Source organism: Typopeltis vanoorti, chromosome 15, assembly GCF_054136105.1.
Source record: "Typopeltis vanoorti isolate ZY-2024b chromosome 15, IOZ_Tvanoo_1.0, whole genome shotgun sequence".
Taxonomy (NCBI): Eukaryota; Metazoa; Arthropoda; class Arachnida; order Uropygi; family Thelyphonidae; genus Typopeltis; species Typopeltis vanoorti.
The window spans coordinates 12,632,929-12,645,870 of NC_143563.1; the positions used below are offsets into that span (position 1 = coordinate 12,632,929).

At 37.3% G+C, this 12,942-nt stretch overlaps 1 protein-coding gene across 1 annotated transcript in view; it reads left to right on the forward strand.

The window, feature by feature from the left end:
• The window catches only part of LOC150098392 (cAMP and cAMP-inhibited cGMP 3',5'-cyclic phosphodiesterase 10A-like), a 534,534-nt gene that overhangs the window by 95,254 nt on the left and 426,338 nt on the right, over positions 1-12,942 (forward strand). Inside the window, exon 5 of the mRNA XM_090405194.1 lies at positions 12,508-12,560. Coding sequence (XP_090261320.1) covers positions 12,508-12,560 — 53 coding nt within the window. The remainder of the gene's footprint in view (positions 1-12,507; positions 12,561-12,942) is intronic.

Here is a 12,942-nt window from a genome sequence, read left to right on the forward strand (position 1 = left end):
TTTTACTTCATCTGTCAGGTTGGTCATCTGGATTCAGGATTGACTGTTTGATAGGTATCAGAGAGTTGTGTATGGTGGGGCAGTTTCAAGGAGGCAGAAGGTTACAAGTATGGCTTAGTACTGTGGATTGCAGGGAGATATTCAGTTGTTTGCAGATAATGTGAAGCTGGGAAGGGTTATTAGTAATAGTGCAGATGTGGGAGCCCTGCAAGAGGATTTGAATAAGCTAGACAGATGGGCAAATGAATGAAGGTATCGGTTTAATGCAGCAAAATGTAAGGTCTTGAGGTTTGGGACACATCAATGGGACGCTGCATACTCTATTGGAGGAGCTATACTGGAGGAAGTAGGGGTGACAAGAGATCTGGGATTGATGATTGATAGAAAGAAATTCAGGGGACATATTGCAAAAGTGGTGAAGGTAACACAGAGGATCGCTGCAATAACGAGGATGCTGACCTGCAGAGATAAAAGATTTATCATTCCATTGTATAGGACCCTGATCAGACTACACTTAGACTATTGTTCTCGGATTTGGTCCCCAGGATTTGAAGGGGATAAATTAACTGTGGAAAGAGTACAAAGGTGGATAACAAAGATGGTTTCAAGACTGTACAATGTTAGTTATGAGGTGTTATGTCATGTGGTTTTTGTCTATAATTTCAAATAGTTCTTTTGTGCTTACTAAGATTTACTCTGAATTAATTTTCTGGGGATGCTTTCTGAATTCTGACAAAATTTGATTTGTTAGAGCTGCACCAGTCAGAACTTAGGAACAGAAACATCTTGTCCTGAGAAAGTTCACCAGAACTAACATGTTATCTAATCCAACTAATGGAGTTTAGTTATCGTTGGAGATCGTGAAATACAGTCATGGCCAATCTACTCTTAACTCCCTTGGTATCCCATTAATGCATAGGTCCGTTATTTTACAAGTGGTAAGTCAGTCTCGTACTCAGACAACTCTCAGGTATATATTAACAAAACACATTTATTAATGGCTAAATGAGACTACATTAAGGTTACACATATCAAGGATAAAAAAACATAACAATAATTTCATTACCCAGTTATCAGTTAATCACGTAAAGAAATCAAATCCCCCCCCCTTTCAATCTAAATTACCAAAAAAAGGTCACTGCTAAGTTTAAAACATCTCTATTTTATTACTATTATTATTACAGGCGACTCCAGGGAGTCCTTAGACTCATCGAGAGAGAGGCCCTAAACATCATGTCCACACAACTATACGACATTCTCACAGTATCTATCATACCTTGCCTTGAACTCACTCACTGTCATAGCACGCACAACAGACTCTGGCAGCTTATTCCACTCATTTACATCTCTAAAAGTAAAGAACCCAGCTCTAACACCCCTGCTAACCACACTCTTGCCCAGCTTCCATAGGTGTCCCCTTGTTCTCCCACCACCAGTTCTGATCTCAAAAATATCCTCTGAATTAATCCTATAGAAACCCTTTAGCAATTTGAATTTCTCAATCACATCTCCCCTTTTCCGCCTATCAACTAATTTCTGCAATCCACAAATCTTCAACCTGTTCTCATAAGGTTCATTCCATAGACCTGCTATCATCTTAGTCACTCGCCTCTGGATCCTCTCCACCTCCTCCCCATCAAGAAGGAACCTAGGTGACCAAATCTGGGCACAGTAGTTGAGATGAGGTCATATTAAGACTCGGTACAGAGGTACAATAACTTGCTTGTCGCTGCTCATCAAGGTATTTTTCAACAACCAAGTGAGTTGATGAGCTGATTTAGCTACTTTTGCAATGTGCCCACTAAACTTCATCTCCCTATCCACCAACACTCGCAAGTCCCTGGCCTCATCAATCTCCTGGAGTACAGTTCCACCAATGTGGTATGCTGCTGCTAATCTTTTCACCCCAAAATGCATAACCTTACATTTTGTCACATTAAATTGACACCCATTCTCATTAGCCCAGAACTTCAATCTATCAAAGTCATCCTTCAAGATTTTGACATCTTCTGGATTCACTATCGCCCTACCCAACTTTGCATCATCAGCGAACAAATGAACTGTTCCTCTTAGATCCTTCCCTAAATCATTAATGAACAGATTAAACAGCAGTGGTCCAAGAACAGAACCCTGCGGCACACCACTAGTCACAGGTCGTCTTTTGGACTCTACTCCTGAATAAACCACTCTCTGATATCTCTCCGTTAACCACCCTCCTATCCATCTCACCAACCCTATATCCATTCCCACATGTTGTAGTTTATGGATTAGAATTCCATGTGGTATCCTGTCAAACACCTTTGCCAGGTCCAGCAGTATCACTGTAAATCCATTACCCTTATCCAGTTCAGCTGTCACCTTGTTATAAAACTTGAGCAAGTTACTGAGGCATGATCTACCATTCACAAAGCCATGCTGTCCCCTGTACAGTATCTCATTTTCATCAATCCATTCCTGTATTTTTCCCTTGAATACTTTCTCCAAGACCTTGACAATGCCTCCTGATATGCTGATCGGTCGGTAATTGGCAACCGTAGTCTTGGATCCTCCTTTATGCAGTGAAACTATTTTCTCCTCTTTCCACACCTTCAGGACTTAACCAGACCTGAGACTCAGATTAAACATGGTCAAGGGCACTGATAATTCCTTAGCCGCTTCATGCAAGACCCGTGCTGGTATACCACTCAATCCCACAGATGTATTCACATTAAGGTTCTGTAATAGACTATTCACCTCCATTTCATTCATCACAATTCCCGTAAAAACTAATGATTCCTTCATTTTTCAATGTCCACCTGGATGATATACTTTTGCAAAGTGCTCGCTCAGTAACTCCACTATATTGACTGATTCAGTGACCTCCTTACCATCATCATCATTCCTTAAAATCATTTTGCCGTGTACAGTTTTTTTCTTGCTTGCAGCATATCGAAAGAATGTTTGGGATTCTCTTTAGCTTGCATAGCTAAAGTGCAGGCCATAATTCGCTTTTGCTTTTTTTACCATGCTCGTTACCCTTCTGGCCTGCACTTTATACCGTTTGTGTGCCTGCAGGTCTCCCCTTTCTTTAAATTCCCTCCACAGTTGTTTCTTTTTTTTTTTTGCAGCTCAAGCTTAATGGTGTTATTCATCCATTTAACCCCTACTTGTTTTACTATTCGGACCCAAGACATACAATCTCTAATAATAACCTCCTGTAAATGCTCCTTGACCACTTCCCATGCTCTATTGACATCCATCCCTTGCAGTTGTACATGCCATGGCACTGATTCAAGCAATCTCCTAAGCTTGTCATACTTGCCAGCACGGTAATTCCACATATACCCTGTCTCAATCGAAAATTCCACACCTTTAGCCCCCTCCCAGGACAATTCCTTATGATCACTCTTACCAATAGGTGGCAACATGGTCATATTCATTACAGTCAAATTCTGAGATGCTATTACCAGGTCAAGCACTCTCACACCCCTAGTTCGAACATCCTGTCTCAGATAGTTATCCCTTAATAATTGAATAAAATCCATTTCCTTCCTCACATGTGTCCTCTCCCCCTTCCAATCAATGTTACCATAGTTGAAATCCCCCATAATAATTACCCTCCTTTTCATCAATTTGTTTATGCATACTATCTCCACCATCTATTCCATAGGAGTTGGGTGCTCCACCTGGTCTATAGGAGAACCCAACTGTATATTTTATTGTGCCAGTCTCAATCTCACACCAAATAGCCTCAAATGAGCTTTTTTCACTATCCTGCAATACAACTTCAATTCTCCTTGGCTGCAGTTCATCAGCTATCATCAATAACATCCCCCCCCCCATTTTATTCTCTCTGTCCCTCCTAAACACACTATAACCTACACATTCTATCCCACTAACTATATCATCTTCCGTCAGCCATGTTTCACTAATGCCAATAACCTGTGGCCAGGAAGAGCCAATCAAGGCCAGAAATTCTTCCTTCTTGTTCCTAATACTCCTGGCATTAGTATACATGAAATGCAGTGATCCCTTTGTCCCACCCCTGTCTTGATGCGTTATTCTAAATATCCTATTCCCATTCATCAACATTCATTCATTTATCAACACTATATCACATTTTAACTGAATAAGTCTGGAGTTTTTAAAGTTCTAACATTTTGCACTGATGATTTCAAATTGTGTTTGATTAGAATGTAATCAATATAGTTCTTTGTTTTACCATCTGGTGAGGCTCATGTGTATTTGTGGGAAGGTCTATGGAAAAAAGGATATTACAGATAAATATATTATTTGCTTTACAAAATTCTAATATTCTTTCACCTCTTTCATTTCTATTATCAACTCCGAACCTGCCCATCACATCTAGGGTGAACTTCCCAATTTTGGCATTAAAATCTCCTATCACTATTAATGTATCTTTCTTATTCGTCTTGTCTATTAGATCTTGCAACTAATCATAAAAGGTATCAATTTCTTCATCTTCATGTGACTGGTCGGGGGCATAGATTTGAATTATTGTAAAGTGAACATTTTTTTTCTTTACCTTTTAATCTGATAGCGATCATTCTTGGGCCATGTGGTTCTATGGCCACGACTGCATTTTGTAGACTGTTATTCACTAAAATGGTGACTCCTTCCCTATGTATATTGTCCTCTCTGCCCGAGTAGAATAGTTTTCCTGAATTTAGATTTATAAATCCTCCTGTCCAATGGGTTTCCTCCAAACCAACAATGTCCCATTTAATCCTAGCAAGTTCTTTTTCCATCAAATTTATTTTCCCAGGTTTTAATAGTGTCCTTATATTTAAGGTTAAGAGATGTGAAACTCTATTGGCTGACCACATACTAAACTTCTTGACTGCTCCCTGTGATCTAGGATCAGTCGCATCGGTTTCCTCGGACGCAATAACATTCTCTTGACACAGTGGAGACTACTGATTCATAGGGTTGAATGGCAGAATAATGCAGCTGGCTTGCCACTCCTCTGCTGCATCCTTTGGTCCACGACTCCTTATTCTTTATTCGGAGCAACCCGTTGGGGTGTCCCTCATCCGCCACGTGAGGGACGCACCTGGTAGGAGTTAGGTCTCCTCCAAGTTATTAATATCAAGTTTGCTTAATTCCCCATATAAAAGTCATTGATCAACCTACTCACTCATACTTAGTCTCTCCTTCTCATCTTTCACTGCTCTCCAATGCTCTATGATGTCACATTAACAAGAACGAAAGATCTTTATGAACTGCTCATTAAATATCTCAACTATATCCTCCACAGCAGTTATCCTTATTCCATTTTTGATCCCAATCTACCATAATCATTCTTTTGATTATCACAATCGATGCCAATCTACCATAATCATTCTTTTCTTTTTGCTGGATACATATCAAAAGAACTCCCTAGGATTGTTTTTGACTTCATTAGCTAACTGCTGCTCATACTTCACTTTTGCTACCCTTACCAATCATGTCACCCTTCTTGTTTGTCCTCTATATTCCTCATGGAATTGATTATTACCACTTCTCTTATATTTCCTCCATAATGTCTTTTTTCTCTGCTTAGTCTCTTCATTCATCGATTTCACACCTACCTTATTTAATCTTCTTACCTTTGGAATACATTTAGACATTGCATCTACTAGATTTTTTTTCTTGAATATCACCCAAGCAGCATTGATCTCCTTCCAACCCAACTCTTCATTCCTGCTATAGCTTCATGCTGTCTCCTGAGCTTTTTATAATCACCAGCCTTGTAATTCCATATATACCCTTATCTCACATAAAGTCCTCATACTGCTGGCAACTACCCAAGTAATCACTTCATGGTCACTCTCACTTACTGGAGGGTGATTTGACACCTCATTTGTAACAAAATCCTGTGATGAGATGATCAAATCTAAGACATTCAATCCTTGTGAGCCCTCTGTTTCATACTGCCTGAGGTAGTTGTCCCTCAAAAACTCAAGAAACTCAGTTTCTTTCTAGTTGCTATCTCATCTTCCCAATCTATATATCTGTAATTAAAATTACCCATATTGATCACTCTTTCCCATGTGCTTGGCTAATTTCCTTATACATTTCTTGGTCACTATCCTCCACATTACCATGTCTATAGCAACTTCCAATAAATATTTCATTCTATTCACTTCTATCACACACCATACTAGCTGATAACCACTACCACTATTTCTCCCTTGCATCTCCACCTTGTATGGATATAACTCTCTTTCTGTTGTCAGTAGCACTCCGCCTCCCTTATTACCCTTTTGACTTTCACAAAATATATCATACCCTACCATCTCTATTTCTGTCTAGATGTCATCCTGATCCAGCCATTTCTCACTTATTCCAACAATGTTTGGGTGATTGAACTTATTCAATCCAACCATTTCATTTCCCCTTGTTTCTGATACATCTAGCATTCGTATACAAAGATAACAGTTCATTCCTGTATCTATAAGAAGTTTCACTGATACCTCTTATTAGTTGTGACTTCTGTACTTTCCTTGAGCCGTTTTTTTTTTCTCCCTCCCATTCCATATCTTACTTCATATCCAACTATTAACCCCTTCCCTTCCCTTTTTGTCTACACATCCATTCACATCATCTTGGAGCATCAACCTTTTTCACACTGTGTTCCCCATGTTTACCCTGAGTCTCCCCATTTCTCTGTTTGTCTTGCACACTCACTCATTCTGCCCACTTTATTCATAAGCACCACTTCAATATTTCCTTTCTTACTCTCCCCCTCTTTCATATCGCTTTTTACTTGCTCAGCATTTATTACTCTCTTTTCCAGCAGCAGTCTCTCCAGATGACTCACACCAAAATCATTCAGATACTCTCCATCATTCTTATACAGTTCAGTTCTTTAAAACTCATTCCATACAATAATCAACTGCACTCTTTTCATTTCACACATTTAAACTAAATATCATTCATAATTCTTGCTTTCTGCCTCATCTCATCGCTATCATACCTGGGCAACACACAGACTACATTTCCTATCACACTATTATCTTTTATCCTTCTTAACAACTTCTTGATATCCAATCTTATATTTTCCTTGTTTCCAGTCAAATCATTTGTCCCTACTGCCACTACCAACTCAGATGCTCACTTACTCCTCATATTCAATGCCTCAATCACTCTGTTCATTTTACCTCCCAGAAAGAACCTTCTGCATCTTCTAGTTTTTTAATATCTCTAATGATTGAATTTCCATACAACAGCACTCGTGGGTCTTTCGTTACCATTTTCATACCGACATAATTTGTTTTTGTCCTTTTCACTCTTCATTTCATTCCATATCCACCTCATCTCTTGCTTCATCTTCACCAACTCAGCTTTCAAATCTTGCATCCTTTTTTTTTTTATCCTTCTGTCATCTTTATGGATGCCTCCCCCTCTCGTCATCCCCACTCTCTCTTTGTCTCTCTCTCTCTCTCTTCTGCTTTATCCTTTTTCTCAAATTTCTTATTTTCTCTATTCACTATTCTCAGCTGAGTACTGATGATTTTTGTTTCATTGCTCACCACCTCTGTTTCTTTCCAAGCAGCTGTCACTTACATTCATCTGTTCAATTAAAGCTAATGCAGTTATATAATTTTTATCAGCTATCACACCCGCTCTCATTCTAAATCCATAGACAACGCTTTGGTGTTCTCTCTTCTTTTCATATTCATGCTACTCATCTCTTTCTCTCTCTCTCATGAATGAGAAAAAAGAGAACACCAAACAGATAGATGACTACAGATTTAACAATGAGAGTGTGATAGAGGATGGGAGATGACAATGTTGATGAAAGTTGATGTTTGAATTTGATGGGAGAGAAAGGATGAAAGTAGGCGAGAGAGAATGGCAAGAGATTGGGAGTTGTATACTACGAGTGAGGAAGAGGATAAATTTGGAGTAAAGTGGATGACAAACAATATTAAACAGGAATTGCATGTGAAAAAGAGGCTATGGAACAGATATAAGGAGACAGGTGAAGAGAAGATGCATGAAGAATATAAGGCACAGGCCAGAAGAGTGACTAGTGTGGTAAGGAAAGTGAAACTGGAATATGAGAGGAGATTGGCCCTAAGATCCAAAGACAATCCTAGCTATGTGGCCATTAGGAGGAGAAATGATTGTGGAAGAATGACATTGTGGGATAAAAATGGGAATAGAGTGACTGATGCAGAGGACATAATGGAATTGTTCAATGAACACTTTATTGGAGTATTTCATCCTAGAGAAGTCACTTTTAATGCTAGAGGAATAGGGCTGGGTCGAGGTTTAGAGGTACAGGAGGAGAGTATGTTTCAGATACTGAGTACTCTGGATGTCAGTAAAGCTTTGGGACTGGATGGTATTTCACCACAAGTTTTGAGAGAATGTGCCAGGGAACTGACAGTGCCTTTAACCTGGCATTTCAATGAAAGTCTGCCTGCGGGAAAGTTGCCCAAGGAATGGAAGGAAGGTAACATAGTGCCATTGCATAAGGGTGGTAACAGACTAGAAGTTTCTAATTATAGGCCAGTTTGTGTGTTATCAGTAGTTGTTAAGATCTTGGAGAAAGTAGTGAGGGACCGTATACAGCATTGGGCAGATGAGGGTAATGTTATCTGTGAGAGTCAACATGGATTTGTGAAGGGGGGTGCTCTTGTTTTAGCAATATGCTATTCTTTTATAATAAAGTTACAAGAACATTAGATGAGGGAAAGGCATATACTGCAATTTTCTTAGACTTAGCGAAGGCATTTGACAGGGTGCCACATGATAAGCTGATATTTAAGTTGCAGTGCATGGGTCTGGATGTCAGATTGGTCAACTGGATTCAGGATTGGCTATCTGATAGGTATCAGAGAGTTGTGTATGGTGGATCAGTTTCAGGGAGGCAGAGGGTTACAAGTGGGGTCCCACAGGGCTCAGTACTGGGACTTATATTGTTTAACCTTTATATTAATGACACTGCCAGTGGATTGCAAGGGAAATTCAGTTGTTTGCAGATGATGCGAAGCTGGATTTGAATAAGCTAGATAGATGGGCAAATGAATGGGGGTCCCAGTTTAATGCAGCAAAATGTAAGGTCTTGAGGTTTGGAAACATCGATGGGATGCTGCATACTCTATGGGAGGAGTTATACTGGAGGAAGTAGTGGAGACAAGAGATCTAAGGTTGATGATTGATAGTAACCTGAAATTTAGGGGACATATTACAAAGGTGGTGAAGGTAACACAGAGGATTGCTGCAATTATGAAAAGGACACTGACCTGCAGAGATAAAAGGGTTATCATTCCGTTGTATAAGTCTCTGATCAGACCACACTTAGACTATTGTTCTCAGATTTGGTCCCCAGGATTTGAAGGGGATAAATTAACTGTTGAAAGAGAACAGTGACGGATGACAAAGATGGTTTCAGGACTGTACAATTTTGGTTATGAGGATCGGCTGAGGGAATGTGGACTGCAGAGTTTGGTGGATAAAAGAAGGAGAGGTGATATGATTGAGACTTTTAAACTGTTGAGTGGTGGTTACAGGGTTGACATGGAGTTCTTTTGCTTGGTTGAACAGCAGGAGGGAGTGATGACAAGAGGCCATCCCTGGAATTTATGAAAGGAAACTGTGAGCAAGAGGGTGAGGGGTGGTTTTTCTGCATGGAGGGTGGGTGAACCGTGGAATGCATTGCTTGATGGAGCGGTGAGAGTGAGAACGGTCAATGAATTTAAGGAGTGGTATGACAGACTTTGTGTTTTTTAGGGGGGGGGACCTCCCCTCGATGAGTCTTGACAGACTTTATGTTCTTAGGAAGGACCTCCCATGATGAGTCTTTTGACTCCATGGAGGCCTGAATAATAATAATAATAATAATATCTCATTTAGATCTAAAATAGCTTTCTGTAGTTTATCTTCAGAATTTGTAATTATTATTTGGTCATCCGCAAAGAGGAGAGTGTTTAAGTTTACTGTAGGAGAAAGCTTAATTCCTTGATGTAAATTTTTATTCCATTTTATTATTATTTCATTTAAGTAGATATTAAAAAGAGTTGCTGAGAGGGGACATCCCTGTCGGACTCCTTGGTTTATCTCTCTTGTATATCTACTATAAGCTTGTGATTTAATCTTATTTGTATTTGATTATTTTCATATATACTTGTGATAGCTTTTAGGATATTATTTGGTATTTGTCTTTCTTTTAATATGTTAAATAATATGTTTCTTTTAACTTTGTCAAATGCTTTTTCAAAGTCAATAAATGCAATATGTGTTTCTAAATTGTATTCTCTTCTTTTCTCTATTATTAATTTTAGGCTAAAGGCTGGGTCTATACATGATCGTCCTTTTCTAAATCCATTCTATACTTCTAAAATAAAGTTTTCGGAATATTTCATTAGTTTTCTATTTAAGATTCTGCTATATATTTTGTAACAGGAATTTAGTATACTGATACCTCAATAGTTTTTAGGGTCATCTCTATTACCTTTTTTAAAGATATGAATCACAATTGCTTTTTTCCATTCTATTGGGGGGATACCAGTTGAATAAATTTTATTTAAAAATAATAAGATTCTTTCTTTGAATCTAGTTCCTGCATATTTATATAGTTCTGAACCTAGTTTATCTTCTCCAGGTGATTTCTCATTTCTTGTTTCTTTCAGGCCGATTTCTAATTCTTTAGTTATTTCCTTTTCATTTTTGTTAACTGTTTGCCAGTTGTCTTTTTAAAAATATTTGTCTGGCCACAATTCTGTGTACTAATTTAGAAAGTCTTCTAATTTCAATTCAGTTTAATTTTATGTTTTCTTTGGTATCTGCATTTAAGTGTTTCAAAATTTTATATACATTGGGTCTTATTTTTATATAAATCATGTTCTAAAGTAGAAACAAATTTGTTCCATGAGTCTCAATGTCTTTTTCTGACTTCTCTTTTAGCTATGGCTCTTATTCTTTTATATTCTATTTCATCTTCTAATCTTTTACTGCTTAACCATTTGTGATTATTTCTTTCATTGTATCATCCCAGATCTTCATTTTTTTCCTTTTATTGAATTTTTTGGTCTTTCCTAAGCTTTCATTTGCTGCTGCATTTAGTATCGTTTTTATATTAATTTTGTTCATATAGCCATTGTACATTTGTGTCATTCAGTAGTCTAGTTTTATAAACAAATGTTTCAATTTTTCTTTCTGTTCTTGTTACTTATAGCCATTTAGGTAGTAATCTTAATTTTATTTTAACAAGGAAGTGGTCACTGCTTATTTCATATCTTCTGTGAACTCTAACATCTAGTGAAAATTTTGATGTCTTTTCATTTAGTATAAAGTAATCTAATATTGATTTCCATCCTCTTGCTGCCCAAGTATATTTATGTATGTCTTTATGTTTATAGAAGGAATTCATTATTTTTAGGTTATTATAAACTACAAAGTCAATCAGTTTTTTACCATTCCTGTTTAGAGTATGTTCTCCATGTATTCCTATATTATTATTAATTTTCATGTTTCCAGTTCTTGCATTTAAGTCTCCTGCTAAAATTACGTAATTGTTTTAATTTATTTTATTATATATGTTTTGTAGCTGATTATAAAAATCAATATTATCCTGTTCGCTTCCCTCTTCTGGGGCAGCATATAAACCAATTATTGTTAAATAGCCTCTATCTATTTTTATTCTAGCATCTATTATTCTTTCATTCCATGATTTATAATGTTTTTATTCTAGCTTCTATTATTCTTTCATTCCATGATTTATAATGTTTTAACTGTTTTGAAAGGGAGTTACGAATCCAAATCATGACTCCTGCTTGTGCTCTTTGGTCTTTGTCAACTCCACTGTATATCACATTAAAATTTTCAGTTCTCATGGTTCCTTTTAATTTCTTTTTTGTTTCAGTGATTACTGCTATTTTAAAATTTCTTTCATTTAATAATTGGACTAATTCTATTTCTTTATATGCTATTCCTCTTACATTCCAGTTTGCTATTTGTATTATATTTTGTCTTTTCCATTTCTGTTTTACCTTTTCCATTTCAGGGTCGTTTCCTATAGATTCAGTCCGATTATCTTTTTCTGTCAGCTTACTAGTAGAATTATGTAGAATATTATTATTATTATTTGACACCTCCAGGGAGTCCAAAGACTCATCGAGGGGAGGGAACCTACTCTACAACTCTCCATCTCCACTACTCAACCTCATCCACCAACCACATCATCTTCACCAATGCCATTTACTGTCCACCACCCCCACCACCACCAGTATTTTCACAGACAATCACAAACATCCATGCCCATGGCAGGATTTGAACCCACAGCCTTTTGGCTGGAGAGCAGATACTAAGCCGACAAATGAGACTCTTATGTGTATAATGTAAAGAAAGTTTATCATTTGGGATGAGATATAGTAGTAGAGTTGCAAAAAATAAAAGAACATTTAGAATTGAACTCAATTGTATGTGTGTGTGTGTGTGTGTGTGTGTGTAATATAATATTCTTTCCTTTTCTAAAATGTATTTATAATTTTAATTGATTTTGATTATATCTTTCAGTGATTTATACAGACAGTTCATATTTATATATTCAAGAGGATCCTAAGAAAAAGGTAAGACTGATGAATTATAAGGAAAAGTCACTTTTACCTTACAATAGAACTTTATTAAGATTAAAACATTACTTCTAATTGATCTTACCAATTTGATCATAATAGTTTCCTGGAATACCAAATGCAATAACTGCTTATTTTCTTGATGATGATGATGATAATAATAATAATAATAATAATAATAATTATTATTATAATAAGAGACTTATCAAGAGAGGGCCACATACTGCATGCACCAGCTATCATACTTATTCTTGAATTCATTCACACTAATTGCACATCTAATGGTAATCCATTTCTATCATGCACCACTCTATGAGAGAAAATCTAGCCCTTATCCCCTTCTTAGCAGCATTCATTCTCACTTCCAAGGATGCCCTCT